Source organism: Penaeus vannamei, chromosome 10, assembly GCF_042767895.1.
Source record: "Penaeus vannamei isolate JL-2024 chromosome 10, ASM4276789v1, whole genome shotgun sequence".
In the NCBI taxonomy this organism is placed as follows: Eukaryota; Metazoa; Arthropoda; class Malacostraca; order Decapoda; family Penaeidae; genus Penaeus; species Penaeus vannamei.
The window spans coordinates 18,343,225-18,360,724 of NC_091558.1; the positions used below are offsets into that span (position 1 = coordinate 18,343,225).

Genomic DNA, 17,500 nt, shown 5'->3' on the forward strand with positions numbered 1-17,500 from the left:
TTCGCCTCTCCCTCCTCCTCCTCTTCTTCTCCCTTCGCCTCTCCCTCCTCCTCCCTCTTCCCTTATCCTCCCCTTCGCCTCTCCCCTCCTCCTCCTCCTCCTCCTCCTCCTCCTCCTCCCCCCTCCCCCTTGTCTCCCTTCGCCCTCTCCCTCCTCCTCCCCTCCCCTTGTCTCCCTTCACTCCTCCCTCCTCCTCCTCTCCCCCTCCCCCTCCCCATGTCTCCCTTCTGCCTCTCCCTCCTCCTCCTCCCCCCTCGTCTTCCCCTTAGTCTATCCCCTCCGGTGCTTCAATTTGTTTGCGTTCCCCATTTCCCTTTCGAGTGTCGTTCGAGTACTTTTGGCACGCGCTTTCCTCTTTCTTTTTAAGGTCTCCCTCTTTTTAATTTTTATTTTTTTCTTTACTTCTCTGTGTACGCCGTGGCTTACCTGCCGCCGCCTCCCTCCTTCCCTCTTTCCATTCTTCTTTATTATTATTTTTGGTTATGTTTTTTTTATCTTGTTATTCCCCCTTTCTTTCGCCCCTCTTCGTTATTCCTTTTTCCACTTTTCTCTCCTCTCTCCTCTTCTCCCTCCTGTCTCCCCCCCTCATCCCCTCTCCTTCCCTCGCTGCCTCCCTCCCACCCTCCGCCTTTCCCTCTCGGCCTCCGTCTGTTTGTGTGCCCATGTGTGTGTGTATGTTTCGCGAGGCATGTTTACATCTGGTAGTGATTGATGTAAAGTATGAGGGGATGAGATTAACCTTCACGGCGTTTCGATTTTTGGCCATTTTTTTCGATGCCTTGTGCTTATTTTGATTAATGTTTGTGTGTCTGTGTGCGTGCGTGCGTGCGTGCGTGCGTCTGTCCGTGCCGACTCCCCATTCTGCAACCTGTGTGTATCGATCAGTCAAATTTCCGCGTGGTGTGAGCGACTGGCGCCAAAATGGGAAGCAGTTACCAAACACGCGTGTTGGCTCTCTCTCTCTCTCTCTCTCTCTCTCTCTCTCTCTCTCTCTCTCTCTCTCTCTCTCTCTCTCTCTCTCTCTCTCTCTCTCTCTCTCTCTTTCTCTCTCTTTCTCTCTCTTTCTCTCTCTTTCTCCCTCTCTCCTCTCTCACTCTCTCTCTCTCTCTCCCCCTCTCTCTCTCCCCCTCTCTCTCCCCCTCTCTCTCCCCCCTCTCCCTCCTGCCCCTCTCCCTCCTGCCCCTCTCTCCCTACCTCTACCCCCACGGACACAAACTCACGCATACACGTACATACTGTTCACACACACACACACACACACAACACACACACACACACACACACACACACACACACACACACACACACACACACACACACACAGAAACGCACGCAAACACGTGTACCTGAGCCTCAACACACGCATACGTGCCTCGCCTCGCGTATGCCTTGCAGCCGCCCGCCGCCTTTGTAGTGTGGCAGCAGCAGGGCGATGGAAAGCACAACTTGATAGCAATAGACGGCGTAGGTACTTTTTGGTGTGTGCGAGCGGCGTTGCCCCGTGATCAATAACGCGGGTCCCCTCGGTGTTGTGATGGCATCCTCCCCTTCTCTTTTCCCCTCCCTTTCCCCACTGTAGGCCTCGGAATAAATGAGATGGAGGGAGAGTGAGAGAGAAAGTGAAAGTGGGGGGAAAGGGAGAGGTTGGAAAAGGGGGGGAAGAGGGGGGAGATAACGAAAGTGCAAAAAAAAAAAAAAAAAAAAAAAAAAAAAAAGTGGAGTGAGTGAGTGAGGAGAGAAAGGAGAGAGGGTGGGAACGAAAGTGAAAGAGAGAGAAAAGGAGGAAGGGGGGGGGGGGGGGGGGAAGGGAGCGAGCGAGAGCGAGAGACCGAGGGGAGAAGAGGGCCTTGACCTTGGTTGGTCCACCCTTCCCCTCGCCGCTCGCTCTTCTCCCTCTGCCTCTTCCGCCGCCGCTCCCCTCTCTCCCCTTCTTCACTAGGGAACGCAGTTTGAACGGAGGGGAAATGGCGTAGATGGAGGGCCAGGTCAGGCGAAGGGAAGAGAACACGTGGCTGGGAGAGAGAGAAAGGGAGGAGATTAGAAAAAAATGAGAGGGAGAAGAAGGAGATTGAAAGGAGAGAGAGGGAGAGGGAGATTGGAAAGAGAGAGAGAGGGGGGGGCGAGGAAGATGGAGATTAGAAAGAGAAAGACAGAGATGGAGAGAGGGAGGGCGAGGAAAAGGCAGTTTGGAAAGGGGAAATTTTGAGAATGGAGAGATCGCACCTTGTGTGTGTCTTGACATTAATCAGATAACTGTATTTATCTCGTTGACATGTGATAGTGACGCAGGAGACCGAGTGACAGTGTTGATCTTGCTGATAGTGTGGGCGGATACGACAAAGAGGGGGAGGGGTGAGAGAGAGATGGGTGGGGGAGTGGTAAACAGAACAACTAAAGAAAATATGAACAAAGTCGTTGCCGAGACCCAAACGGTGTACCTGGCAAAGGCCCCTGTGACCCCTCCCTCCCGTCCCTGTGACCCCACCCCTCCCCTCGCACAGATAAGCCTATTGGGAGTCTGGTGCGTCTGCTCCCCCTTCTCTCTCTCTCTCTCTCTCTCTCGCTCTCTCTCTCGCTCTCTCTCTCTCTCTCTCTCTCTCTCTCTCTCTCTCTCTCTCTCTCTCTCTCTCTCTCTCTTCTCTCTCTCTCTCTCTCTCTCTCTCTCTACTCTCTCATCTCTCGCTCTCGCTCTCTCTCGCGCTCTTTCTCTTTTTCTCTCTCTTGCTATTTATCTTTCTCTTTCTTTTTCTCCCCGCTTTTTCCATCGCTTCTCCTCGCCTTCTTTATGACTGGGCAAGTTTTGATGGCCCGGATGTATAAATATATCTGTGCCCGCCCACCCGGAGAGCTCTTTTTGCGCTCTCTCTCTCTCTCTCTCTCTCTCTCTCTCTGTCTCTGTCTCTCTCTCTCTCTCTCTCTCTCTCTCTCTCTCTGTATGTTTGTTTGTTTGTTTCCACCTGACTTGGTGTTCCTATCTTATTCGTCTCTATCACCTTCGTGTTTGCTCCTTTCTCCCATGTTTCTGATTTTCTTCTTCTTCTTCTTCTTCTTCGCCTCCCAATATTTTGTGCGGGTGCATATCAGGCTGTTGGGGGGGGTGGGGGTGAAAGGTAGAGGGGAAGGCGGCATATGGTGTAGTTGGGGGTGCGAGTGGGTGGGGGAGGGAGGAGGAGGGGAAGAGGAGGGCACAGAAGGGAAGGGGAAGGAGGAGGGAGAGGTGGAGAAAGAGAAAGAAAAGGGGAGAGGAGGAGGGGTGTGGGGGAGAAGAAGAAGGCCGCAGAAGGGGAGGGGTGGGAGGAGGAGGAGGGGGAGAAGAGGCCGCAGAAGGGGAGGGTGGGAGGAGGAGGAGGAGGAGGGGGAGAAGAGGCCGCAGAAGGGAGGGGGAGGGGGGGGGAGTGGGTTGCCGGTCGCTTTTAGATTTGGACGAACGCCAACTCTTGTTTTGAGTTTGTTGAAGTCCTCGATGACATTTGCCGACGTCTTCTCCAATCTACCCAACCTACATTTTTTCCTCTTTGATAACTTTGCATCTTGGCCCTTTTGTCCTTCCCTCTCCCCCTCTTTCGCCCGCCCTCCTTCCGTCCCTCCCTCTCCCTTTTTCTCCCATTCATTCCTTTCGAAGTGATTCGATGATGACAGGTTTTGTTATTCCGGCATTTTTACTTATATTACTTTTATTTTATTCTTATTATTTATTTATTTATTTATTTTGTTTTATTTTTCCCTCTTTCGAAAAGTGGAGCTTCACCGGTGGCACTGCAGTCTCGGCTAGTGCCACGCCCCACGCTGCACCCGGACCTATTTCGATGTTGAGCATCCTTAGTTTGCTCGTAGCGTAAGATTTTGATGTTCTCTTGTGCACGTGGTGTGCGCTTTTCCTGTTGATGTTGGTGACATGGGAGTGAGTGGCTCCGGTGCCGCTCAGTGCCAAGATTTCGAGGCCGGAAGTCGGGCAGGGACGGAGGGCGGCGAATGCGCTTTCAAGGGGTGGTTTCAGGGCGGTCGGGGCGGCGGCGTAGCGAGAGGCGGCGTAAGTCGGCCCGGCAGGTTCCGTGGGCTACCTGCTCGTGTAGGTTTATTTCGCGGGAGTTTGACCTTTGACCCCTTTTGCATCCTTCTCCCCCCCCCCCCCCTCCTCCTCCTCCTCCTCCTCACCAGGTGCCATGCGCTTGTAGACACGTGGACAAGTGGAACGGGCGAACAGGTCATGTCCCAGTCATGACACGGAGAAAGGAGTTGCCGCTTACATGTCATGCCCAGTCACGTCGCGCCAAGATGATGTGCTGTGTCACGCGGCCAGATGACGTGCGAGGCGATGACGTCACAGGATGGCATACGAGCCCCCCCCCACTTTCCCTCTTCCCTCTTCCTCCCTGCCTCTTCCCTAAGTAGGTGCGATGATGCTGATACAGACAGCTGTCCCGCCGTCTCATCTCCGCTGTTGATCTCCACAGATTCAATTCTGTTTTTGTTTTCTTTCCTCTCTTTAATCCCCGTTTCTTCTCCCTCCCTTTCGCTTTTCTTCATGTAATTGCTGCGTTGTGGATGGAGAGTCGGACTTAATATCGAGACCAGATTACGTCACAAGTTAGCTAAGAGATAAGAGACTCGACATGTGTTCGGTCTATTTAAGTTTATTTTATTTATTCATTTCATATATATTTTGCAAGCGCGGCGCATAGTATTCTTAGTTTTGAACCCTTAAGAAGCAGAAATGACGCTTCAGCCCCCGTCTCGTTGCGCAAAAACCCCTACGAGTCGCGTTTGGAAACCCGTCTCCGAAGGAACAACCTTACCAAAGGATTGGACTCGTAATGGGCGGTCATGCTCGTGTCTCTGTCGTGTATTTATAGCCCGGCCATGAATGACGACCCCTTTCGCACCGCATATGCGAGTCATTCATGGTTGCACGCCGCCCTCGCCCCGCCCTCGCCTCGCCTCGCCTGCCGTGCCCTGAATTACGTGCATTCTCTCGCCGGGGTTGGAGCGAGGTGAGCGGTGGCCGTTTTATCGCGTCTTCCCGTCCTCTACCGGATGTTTTGAGTGTGGCGGCGCGGCGGCGAAGGAGGAGGCCCCTTGCGCCCCGACGAGTGACGCGCCCGACGGAGGGAGGTGGCCGGAGGGCGTCACACGGGTATGGGGGGGGAGGACCCTCTTCTGATGTGGGTGTAGTTGGGTGTAAACCTGTAGACATCTCTCTCTCCCTCTCTCCCTCTCTCCCTCTCTCCCTCTCTCCCTCTCTCTCTCTCTCTCTCTCTCTCTCTCTCCCTCTCTCTCTCTCTCTCTCTCTCTCTCTCTCTCTCTCTCTCTCTCTCTCTCTCTCTCTCTCTCTCTCTCTCTCTCTCTCCCTCTCCCTCTCTCTCCCTCTCTCTCCCTCCCTCTCCCTCCCTCTCCCTCTCCCTCTCTCCCTCTCTCGCTCATCCCCCCCAGTCTCCGTCTGCCCTGCTCGTCACCTAGGGTCTCCTCGCCCACTTCTCTCCCTCCCTGACGCAGGGAAGATCCGAGAAGCGTGCAATATTGCACTGCACACGTTCTAGACTCCAAATGTTCAGCCCCGAAGGCGGTCCCGTTCACCGCCAGTATTTTGAACGACGTACTACACCAAGTTGAACCATACCCCCTTCCCTCCCCCTCCCCCAGCCCCCGCAGACACCAGACAGCATCCCGCCACAACAAACACTCGCCAGACGCAGCGCTCGGGTCATTCTCCAGTGTAGCTGATGTCGCTAATCTCGCTTTTTTTATCGCACTGTTCCCTCCGGTTCTTTCCTCTATCCGTTTTCCCTTTCTTTATCTTTATTTTTTCTTTGGTTTCCTTGATGTTCTTTCCGGCTATCGACCGGCGTCTCCCGTCTCCTCGCCACATTTGAAGGCTTTATAAGGACTAAATGAGAGGCGAACGCTCGGCTCCTGGAGGTTCCTCTTTAACAGGTGGTGCTTTCCGGTCAAGACAAACTGGCCGTGGAGTTTCCTTGTCCACTAATGGTCTTACCAAGAGCTTGTTATACCTCTGAGGGTGTGCGCTTTTTTTTTCTCTCTCTCTCCCTCCCTTCCTTCGTTCTTTCGTCTTATTTTTCTTTCTTTCCTCTTCTCTTTTTTAATGGTGTAGGTAGGTTCTTGCTCTCTTTGTCATGCTCTCTCGCTCCGCCACTTCCCCCACCCTGTCGCTCTCAATATGTTTTTCCTTCCCCCCCCCTGCTCTCGTTCTCAATGTGTTCCCCCCCCTGCTCTCGCTCTCACTTTCTCCTCCCTCCTCCCTCTTCACGTTCCTCCTTCCCTGTGTTTGTCTCCTCTCACCTTGGCGGCGAGAGCTCTGCGCGCTCTCCGCCGCCTCGCTCGCTCCCTTTCTGGCCCTCTCTTCCGCTCCTCCTCCAAGACCGTCTCGTGACGCCAAGGTACGCCCCCTACCCTCCCCCTCCCCTCCCCATCCCCACCGCACCGGCAGGCGCCGCTCGACTTGGGTACGGAACGATGAGAAAGAGGGAATAGGAGAGGAGAGCACAGGGAGAGTGAGGGGGGGGGGGTAGAAAAGCGGGGATAGGAAAGAGAGGGATGGGGAAAGGAGAGACAGTGGGAACAGACTAGGGGGAGACGGGAAGGAGGTGGGGAGAAGAGGCGAGGAAATAAGTTTGATATGGTTCATTTATTTTTTATTTTATTTATTTATTTTTTTTTTCACAAGCAAAGCTTTCGAGAATGTCTATCTGTAATGTCAAAAAAGCGGTCGACAGGGTATGGGCTGCGTCTGTCGCGGCGTCACGCGCGCGGCCTGAAGTTGACGGCCATCTCGAAGTAGGCAATTGTCTTCGCAGCGAAAGTTCCTCTTCAACCTGTTGATCGACGACGCTTGAATTGAGTGCGTGTGCGTGTGTGTTTTACTAATGAAACAAAGGCGGCGTGTGTTGGTGGCAATGTTTAAGCCTCATCCCGCGGAGCCATTTTGTCCTTGTCTGCCGAGGGTCCACAGCGAGCTATTTAGGAGCTCTATCGTGGCTCATTTGTATGATGGATCGCGTCGCTTCCTGAAGAAGGGGGGGGGAGGGGGCTGTGGAGGGGCGCGGGCGGAGAGTGGGAATTTCGCGTGTGTTTGGCCGTACCCGAGCCTTGCCCGTCGCGATAGAGCAGTTCCAGAAACACGATGACGCACCCCGCCCCTTCCACTCCCGATCCCGCTTTCCAACTCGTGACGTCAGCATCCCTCTCTTTCTCCCTCTCCCCCCCTCTCTCTCCTTCCCCCCCCACTCCCATCTCTCACATTCACTCTCCCTCCACCACTCCCCATTTCTCTCTCTCTCTCTCTCTCTCTCTCTCTCTCTCTCTCTCTCTCTCTCTCTCTCTCTCTCTCTCTCTCTCTCTCTCTCTCTCTCTCTCTCTCTCTCTCTCGTACCGCCCTTGCTCTTCTCGTTCCCTGGCTACCACCCCCTCCCCCCTCCAATTCCTCCCCACCCTTCTCCGAAGCTTGTACTTTCCTTTTCTTTCCACCCGACCCTTTGTATATTTTAGGGATCGTGAAAAACGGGAGCAACACAACACAGGCCAGAAATACGTTTAAACAATTTAGCAGTGTCGTTGAACTTCGTTTCGGGGGTAACGCTTGAAAAAAGGAAAGCAAAAAAGAGATAAAAGGGTGGTTTATCTGTACTGGTGCGGTGCGGGCAGCCATTTGTTTACACGCAACACGTGAATCGGCGAACCAGCTGCCTCGCTGGAAGTTTCGTCGGGAAAAGACACTGGATTTGGCCTGTGCAATATGCAGATTTCTTGGAGAGGAGGACGTCATTGTTTATAGCCAGACGTTGCTTCGAATGTAAATATTTGTGTTAACTTCCCTGTCCGAAGGCGATCGATTCCCAGAATAGAAAAAAGAACGCCTTGATAATCGACCTTCGAGGTGAAGCGGCGGCGTAATTCGGAAAACAATGTCGGTACGTCAGATTTTTTTTTTCTTCTTCTTCTTCTTTTTTATGTAAACCGGCCAAACCAGCAAACCGGTTTTATCAGGACAAGGAACGTGCGTCATTCCCCCCGCCTATGATACTACAGCCATCCTAATGATTAAACGGGGTTTTAACAGCCCAGCTAAATGACAAGGGAGAGATTTTTTTTTTTTTTACTGAGTATCCCGATAGTCAAGACGTCTCGTGATCCGTAAACATCGGCAGAGCCTCTCAAGGTATCAAGGTTCGGCCGAGATGCAAAGGCAAGCGGAAGGAGGCGTGGTAGTCACCTCGGGGAACGGAAGGCTGTGCTGATTTTACGTGCGACCTTGAGAATCTGCCGAGGGCGCCGGGAGGATAGATCCGCGAGCGCTGTGTCAGCGGGGAGACCCAGGACGCGACAGCTGACAGGCGACGTGCAGCAGAACGAATGCTTAAGTAGCAAGGCATGTTGTGTTTTCGTGTGGCGCAGGTAGAGCTCTCGAGAAAGAGGTCTGTAAAGGAGAAGCACTTGAGGTGTGTGCTAGTTGCAATGAATGGTGGGGGGGTTAGGGTAATAAAAATAAGATGATTCTTTCGGTGAAGTTTTATTTTATAGAAGTATTTTATGATGATGTAAGTGGTGCCTTGGGTACCCGAGGATGTATATGTAACATGTATACCAGGGTTCAGTTTTTAGGTTTGTATGTTTAGCTTGGTCGGCACAGCTCAAAGGGTCGATGACCGAGCCTGCCCTCGACAACCTGGCCACCAGGAGACGGGGGGGGGGGGGGGGTTATGTATTGAGGGTGAGGGGAGGGCAGAAACTCAACCCCCCACAGTTTACTGCTGGGGTATTGGGGTGGGGTGGGGGTAATGGAAAAGGAAAAGGTCGGAATGAATAAAGAGGGAGTGACTTTTATTAAATGATCACATCCGCAACACGGACACGGGGACAAAAGAAAGGTTCCCGGTTTGGAGAAAAGGGAGTAATGTCAGGGAGAACGTTCTAAAATATCGCTTCGGTTTCGCTGTACTACACCTGTCCACACCTAATGCATAGGAAAAGGGAGAGAGAGGGAAGAGGAGAGTGGCAGGGGAGAAAGGTCATGTTGTAAATATTGTATGACGACGGAGGCTACGATCTCCCTCCCCTCCCTCCCTTCCTTTCCCCCTCCCCCTCAATCCCTCATTCTCTCCCTTCCGTCCCCCCCTCTCTTCCTTCCTCCCTCCCTCCCTCCCTTCCTCCCTCCCTCCCTTCCTTTCCCCCTCCCCTCCTCCTACCTTCCCTTCCCTTGCCCCGCGGCGCTGTCTCCCCTCGCCTTCCACCACCGCGCAAGCGTTCGGGCTCTTCTCGCACTGTGCTACCACATTTAATTACGCGTCTTTAATTGGTTTGGGCTAATGATTTATGTTGGTTCTGTAAAGTAGAAGATATGTAAGAAATCTTAGTTAGTCTGTCAGTCAATACTGTGGAAAACATAGGAAAGAACACATTTTATATTTTTCTTTTTTCTTCAACAATATATAAATTCTTTCTTTTTTCTTTAGTAAAGACTTTTTTTAATGAGCAACTTCTTACAGGTTGTGTTTGGGTGAGGGGCGAGGATGTCTGTAGGATCCCCCACGCCATCGCTGGAATCCCTCTCAGGGACGCCCCTGGGGTCCCTGATAGACTCGGATCCACCACGCTCCCTTGAGAACTCCCCCCCTGCATCCACCACAGGTATGAAAGTTGCTTTGTTTTCAGTAACCCAAAGTGATCCTTTTCTTTGCATAACTTGGCATATTGTCTTGTGGTAAATTTCGATATTGAATCAGTTGAAAGGAAAATTTTCATGAGGTCATTCAGTTGTCTTATATCAGGTTTCACAGTAAATAATAAGACTGCTTTTCTGATTACAGGATCCATAGTTGGCCGCAGCTCTCCAGTGGCAACTGTGTGTGGGCTCTGCAATGACACTTATGTTATGCCACGAGTTCTCTCCTGCCTGCACATCTTCTGCCTTGGGTGCTTAGAGAAAGTTTGTGATGGAGGAGACCGCTTGGTGTGCCCTCAGTGCCAAGCTGTAACGACAGTTCCCCCACCACTTCTACTACCAGACTACGCTCTCCATCGCCTTTTGGAAACGCCAGTGGATGAGCCTGCTTCTTGCACAGCCTGCAAGAGTCGTGACGTAGCAGCTGTTGCACGTTGTTTGGACTGCGCAAAGCTCCTCTGCCCACACTGTGTCATGGCCCACCAGTATATGCATTGTTTTGAAGGACACCGTGTGGTAACACTGGCAGAACTAGCCCAGCGGGATGAGCGTCCAGTCACCTGCATACGTCACAAAGGAGAGCCTCTCAAGTATTTCTGTATTACTTGTAGTTCACCAGTTTGCAATGATTGCATCATGATGGACCACCCAAAAGGTATTCATGAGTTGGAGGGTCTGAACGATGCAGCGCCCCGCCATTTGGATCAGATTTGTCATGCCATGGAAGACGGGCGGTCCCGGGCAGCAGATCTCCGTACTTGTGTTAAATCTGTTGAGGGTTCTTCAACACGTCTCCAGCAACAGTATGAGAAGGCACAGTCAGAGATTCATGATACATTCAACTTCTACACAACTATGGTAGAAGAACGCAAGACAGAATTATTGCGAGAGCTGGACTCGCTCTACCATGCCAAACAAGTCTCCCTCTCAGTGTTTGCTCAGAAGGCACAGGAGAGCGTGGAGAAGCTGTTATCGACTTGCGATTTCATTGAAAAATTGAGGAAGTATGCAAATACCACTGAGTTGCTCATGTTCCGAAAGCTCATTGAAGGAAAGCTTGCAGAACAGATGGGAAAGAACTTTGACCTAGGTATGCAAAATGTCAGTGACCTTGAATTTGTGAGTAATTTCCCTGCCATTCAAGTAGGAGTGAGGAACACATTTGGCTATATTCGGTCAGCCTCTGATATCCAAGTTGGGCCAACCAAGTTACCACCCATTGCACGACCCAACTCCTCCAACTCCGTCTCTGTTAGTAGTATGAACACAATTAACAGTTGCCTGAATGGCTTATCAGGACTCAATACTACATTGGCCAATGGCTTGACTGGAAGTATCAATGCCCAGCAATTGGTCAGCACACAGAACTTAGCAAATGGGCAAATTTCTAATGGGCAGTTGGCCAATGGACTGTCCACAAGTCTTGCAAATAGTTTAACTTCAGGATTATCTCATAGTCTCACTAATGGCCTTGCCAATGGTTTAACAAATGGACTTGCTAATGGGCTTACCAGTGGATTAAACAGCACCATGAATGGCAATTTAAATGGAATGTTGGAGCGTCCATATAGCAACAGTCAACTGTCAAATTTGCTGTCCAAGAGATTCAGCTCCACACAGTCCATGGGCCCATTCTCTACAAGTCTTGGAGATCTCAACCTAAATGGGCTCACATCCTATGAGAAGTGGAGCTGTGGTGGAGAAGGCGTGTTCAACCAGGAACAGGTGAATGGAGTTACTGCACCAGATCCAGTTCTTCATGATCTGTCCCACAAGCTACTGTCCTGTTCCATATTCCCACCACGATCACAGATCAAGCGCCAGAAGATGATCTATCATTGCAAGTTTGGAGAGTTTGGTGTTCTTGAGGGCCAGTTTACCGAACCAAGTGGTGTTGCTGTCAATGCCCAGAATGATATAATTGTAGCAGATACTAACAACCACAGAATCCAGATCTTTGACAAGGAAGGACGTTTCAAATTCCAGTTTGGAGAGTGTGGGAAGCGCGATGGCCAGTTGCTCTACCCAAATAGGGTGGCTGTTGTACGCACCAGTGGTGACATCATTGTGACTGAACGATCTCCAACCCATCAGATACAGATCTATAATCAGTATGGACAGTTTGTAAGGAAGTTTGGAGCCAACACTTTATGCTACCCACGTGGTGTAACTGTTGACCACAAAGGGCGCATCATTGTTGTGGAGTGCAAAGTAATGAGGGTCATCATCTTCGACCAGTTTGGTACAGTGCTACACCAGTTCAACTGCCCCAACCACCTGGAATTCCCCAACGGTGTGGTGGTGAATGACAAACAAGAAATCTTCATCTCTGACAACAGAGCTCATTGTGTGAAGGTAATTCTGTGTGTGCCTTTTACTATTATGAAGATTCAAAGAAAAAAAATTGTATATATGCTTTTATAATTTTGTATTTGATGCAGTTGAAACAAAAATGAAATATACAAACTTAACATGTGATTGTGTTTAGAGCATTAAGTTTGAGTATATGATCATCACATTACAAAATGGTAAAAATGCCATGCCATATATTGATATATTTTATTTTCAGGTGTTCAACTATGAAGGACAGTACCTCCGTCAGATTGGTGGCGAGGGTATCACCAATTACCCTATTGGTGTAGGCATCAATAGCCAAGGTGAAGTTCTGATTGCTGACAACCACAACAACTTCAACCTTACACTCTTCACCCAGGATGGCCAGCTAGTGTCAGCGTACGAGTCCAAGGTGAAGCACGCCCAGTGCTTTGACGTTGCACTCATGGATGATGGATCAGTGGTCCTGGCCTCCAAAGATTACCGTCTGTATGTTTACCGGTACCTGCAGGTGCCGCCACCCCACATGTGAGACAGAGGTTGCCTCATCTCGCCTACAGTCACAGTGGTGCACTTTCCAATTTGGTTGTAACATGAGAAGCTGTACAGCATTGTTAGATGAAGACTGCTGATACTGCCCAAAGAGGCACACTTCTTGTAATCTTGTTTGGCACTGTGACAAGTGTGGCACAAGTGACAGGACACTAACCTTCTCCTGATGACCTCACCCCTCACTCCAAGCCAAGGTCAGCCTCAACAGCCACTGTTGAAGGCTGTTCCTCTGGGTGAGAGGCAAGGTTCCCGTGTTGTCTCTGTTCCTTCATATAGTCTATTTTTAATACGGTGGTTGCAGTTGTTTGTACTCCCAGGGGCAGATGCCAGGCCCAAGTCTGCCCTCCCCTAGTCAAAAAGTGGCTGAGGCCTCCTTTATAGGCTAAGAGGCCAGTTACCAGTGTACTTGGGTATCAGGCAGTTACCATATAATGGGCTTAGATACCTGTTTATACAAGTCACTTTTACATTTACTCGCATTTTTTGTTGAAGTAGGTTTTTCTATTTTATTTTCAATTTTTCTAACTCTGCCAATAGTCATGTACATAACTATTCAATTGGTTTTAGAGTTTATTTCAAAATTTTCTATTTGTTGCACCTACAGTCGTAAGTTGTGCCATTAAGGATTAAGTTTTTGTTTCTTGGATAGCCTGCTCATGGTATTTTTGTTTTGGTTTTGTTTAAGTTTCTTTTATTTTTCATATTTATGTGCAGTAATTTATTGAGGTGTTGAAGTTTGGGAGTGGAGCACCACTGCACGCATCAGCAGGGTGCCGGTGGTCCTCCTCTGCCCTCTAGTGGTAGCATCTCTCAGCTGTAGCTCTTTATATATTGCAGCTGCAGCTGATCAACTCACCCATTATTGTTCTATTGCATTTGTTAGTTGTAAGGAATTGTGCATGAGAGCTACAGGCAAGATGTGCATGGAGGCAGGGCAGTAGAAGGCCCTGGTTAGCATATTGTTACTGGGGCCACCCGCCAGCCAGTGCCCCATTTCAGGGGCTAACAACAAAGTTAGGCCAGGATGTAGTTAGTCTGTCACTGTCAGTCAGAAAGATGGCCAGTCGGCCGGTCCTATGGCTCGGCGGGAGCCAACAGTTTTATTTATCGGGAAGAAGTCTGGTCTTTTGTTTTTTTAGAAGAAAAAGATTTTAAGTTTCATTTTATGGAAGGCTGGAAAATTTGTTCCTTTTTACAAGTATTCCGTTGGTCAGAATGGAGACGTTATTTATTTTAAAAGAAAGAAAAAAAAGTCAATGCTATTGACAAGTTACATGTTGAGCCATCCAGAAGTTTGCTACTCACTTGTTATACCCTTTTCACACTGTTTGCTGAGGAATATATATCAAAATTAGTTAATGGTGTTTCTAGAGATGTTAAACCTGCCCAGATTTGCTTTTATAAATTTAGCCCAAGTGTGACAATCAAAGTCAGAGGAAGCAAATGCCTGATATGTTTATCTTTGTACATGCAAGGAAAGTCATTTTTGTGAAGCAACAAACACTAAAGAAAAATGGGGGCCAAACTAAATTACAGGTGATAATATAACTTTGGTGATGTTTTCTACATTTGACAGTTAGAAATATGAATTTAACAACTGTCTTGAACTCTTGAAACACATGTAGAACAGAAATCAAATTCTGTCCTTGTAGTAATGAAGCACTCTAACCACACAGCCCGCCAGCCACATCCTAGAGTCCACCTTCGGGGCTGGACTTGTGGGTTCTGCACCCGTGTGGTAACAGCCGGATTAATATGCCCTTATTGCCCTTACCTGTTGATATATATCTAGACTAGCTCACTATGTTAGGTAGAAGTTGAGTACCATTGTTGTAATCACTATTCCCTATCTTGCCTTTTTTGTATCTGCTTCAAGTAGTGTAATACAAAGCTCAACCTGTTGTAACCCTGCCTAGGATGGCTGATATTAACTAAACCAACTTGTGACCTTTCCCTGAGATCATGCCTTACCAGTGTTGTGCGGTGTTGTAGTCCTTAAGGTCGTGACTGTGTTGTGATTGTGCCACACACACCTCTGCTTCATGCGGGAATGGGTCCGCTCCAAAACCGACCGCTGGTTGCAGATTCCCCGCACAAAGTCTATGATTGTTTTTTGTTACTGTGGTAACAGATACAGGGCACAAGTGATTTTTAGAATTGGTGAATTTCTGCAACCAATAACAGGTCTTTGATATGTAGATTGAATGTAACTGCAGAATCACATTTTGTTATGATATGAAAATGGTTGTTCGTTTTTTCGTGTTCAGAATTTGGCCATACGAGTTGTGCCAAGCTGGGTAAATTGTAAGCTTGTTTAACTGTTGAAACTGTTTATTCATTCACTGGAGTTAGTTTTTGTGATGTACTAGCCATTTACTCAGATAAGATTAAAAAGTTAAAAGGTTTCCTGTGTAGTAGAGCGGAAATAATTTGTTGTCTTGTTTTTGTCGCGAGCAGGAAACAGTCTGCTTTGTACCTGGTTGTTATCCTACGCCTGGCATATGGACGTGGGCTGTTAGTCAAGTGCCGGCTCGTACTTAATTGTTTCTCATCACTCTGTATGGCATAATAGAGGTGTTAACAGCACATACACGGCCTTTGTGGTAATGCTTGCTTTCCCAATACAGTGAATGATGAATCAACTTCAGTGTTCGGAGTGGCGGTAACCAGTTTGTCGCCAGTTAGTTAACTGTATTAGGTAGCACATAAGCATTAAATGTTACCTTTCAAATTCTCGTAGCCAATCACTGTGTTGCAAGGGAGCACTGAATGGCTTGGACAATACATATCTCCTGTTGATACTACTGTGTAGATGCTAGTGGAGCTGTCTGGGTCCCTCCAGCTGTATGGATCCCACCAGCTGTTTGGGGCCCTCAGTAGACTAGTCAGGGCCCGGCTGGCCAGCCAGTCTGCCTGGGTCTGCCGGGCCCAGTCCTGGTGGCATAAGGCATCAATGGTGCGGGGCTCTGGCTGCCCTCCACACACCGCAGTCCTGGTGAATGAGTTGGTGTCCTCTTTTGAGTGTGGAGGCTGACCTCTGTGTGTGCGCTTGTTGCATGGAAAGTCCCAGGATACATGTGGCTGAGTGGCTGGGCAGCTACATGCCACTTCTAGTTAGTGCTCGCTGTGCTGTGTAGATCAACAACCCATAGGTTAAGGCGGACTTAGTGTAGTACTGAGGGGGCTTCCCCTTCGTCTTTCACTCTCGGACTGTCCCTGTTGGTCCAGATGAAATGCCACAATCCTCCTGGCAGACGCACAAAAGTTACCTGGCAAATTACCTACAAGGTATTTGTTGATTTTTGCAGCCAACATTCCAATTGTTGACTCTTCAAATGTTTATCCTTCCTTGGTGCCACAACCCCTGCCTAGAGCCACATTTCATCTGTCACCTCTCCGTCACAATACACCAGTGATAAATTGGGACACTACAACAAAGTTTGATAATTTCTTCACCACTTCCATTGGCCTTTCTGAAGCATGACTTCGTTCGTATCTACTTAAAAAAAGGAGTTCCAAAGTCTATTTTTTCACCTTTCTACAGTCCAAAAGAATGTGTAGTTTGTGGGCGGGCGGTGGGTTGGTGAGCCCGCGGGCCCAGACGGAGGGGGTAGGGCGGCCACCAGTATTATGCCTTGCACCGTCTTGACCCGCCCTGCGCCCCTCTGCTTTTCTACTAACGTTAAGAGTATCATAACCCAGTTCTCTGCTGTTGACGCGTTGACTACTTACCAGAGATGAAACATTCCACTATTTTTGCTGTTTTTTCTATCTGTTTGTATCATGTTACTTTTGTAGTAGCGCTGCTTGTAGATTGGGCCCTGGGCTGGGCGTGGGTGTGCGCTACCGCCTCGAGCTGTACCCATCGCCCAGTCTCTTTAGTGCCCACCAGATGTGTGTTGCTATTTTTGCTATATGAACCTCTTCTGTTCACAAAGCAGTAGTTGATCATTATTGTGCCTAGTCCAAAGCATCAGGAAAAAGTGTCATGACCAGAACCCAGAGACAGGACGAGCAAGTCCCCCTCTTCCAAGTGTTAGAAATCAAAATGTGTACTTAAAAGTGGGTCACTTTGGCCAGGGAGACTTTTGTCAGTGATGATATTAACCGCTGGAAGTTTGCTCTGCTTGTCCTGACTCTGCCGCCCCCCATACCAGGCCAGGGCGGTGCCAGTAACTACTCTGTGTACAGTGTTTACGGCAGCTTTTGTAGAGATCTGTGTTTGTAACCATGTTGATATTGTTTAAGGTCCAAGTGTGTCAATTACAGTCATACATAACTCATGTTACCCACTTAAATGGTCCCGTAGTATGTAAAGCATTATATATTCATATAACCATGTCTAACACAAGAAAAGATATGCCATGTCTGTCAGTTGTTCAAAAAGTTTCAGTTTATTTTGATATATAAGAGCTGTTACAGAATCAATCTTGGACTTGTTTTAAACATCTTGTTATCCCTGATATTGTAGCAAGATGGGCCACGGGGAGTGTTAGCTGACCCAGTAGTGACAGCACAGTAGGGTTAGTGCCCTCTACTTTATTCTGGCACCATTTGTTGATTTTCCTTTTTTATTTATTTATTTATTTATTTATTTAAAAATTGTTAAGTCATTGCCAGTTTATATACTGTCCTCTCCACAACACACCCTAAGTGCTCTGAGGCCAAGCATCAATTGCTTGGAGTTGTTGGTCTTCCAAGATGTAGGCTGGGGAACAGTGAAGCACCAGCTCCTGATCAGTGAGGACAGAAACACCTCCCCCCTGGCCCACCTTCGTTGTTGATGTGTTAAGACGCACCTTTGCTGCAGGACTATTTGGTGATGTGTTTGAGGCACTCAGTCCTCTTGGCACTGTCTAGGCAATATCACTTATTGCTATTTCAAATTTCATTCAACTTTCTGAAGTGACTTGCAGATAGCTACATCAGGAGACTAGT

At 48.9% G+C, this 17,500-nt stretch overlaps 1 protein-coding gene across 1 annotated transcript in view; it reads left to right on the forward strand.

Moving 5' to 3' along the window:
* LOC113807217 (brain tumor protein) overlaps positions 1-17,500 on the forward strand; it is a 39,227-nt gene that overhangs the window by 19,990 nt on the left and 1,737 nt on the right. The window contains exons 2-4 of the mRNA XM_027358422.2: positions 9,501-9,642; positions 9,822-12,031; positions 12,246-17,500. The exon at positions 12,246-17,500 is cut by the window's right edge and continues 1,737 nt beyond it. Coding sequence (XP_027214223.1) covers positions 9,525-9,642; positions 9,822-12,031; positions 12,246-12,542 — 2,625 coding nt within the window. The 5' untranslated portion in view covers positions 9,501-9,524 and the 3' untranslated portion in view covers positions 12,543-17,500. The remainder of the gene's footprint in view (positions 1-9,500; positions 9,643-9,821; positions 12,032-12,245) is intronic.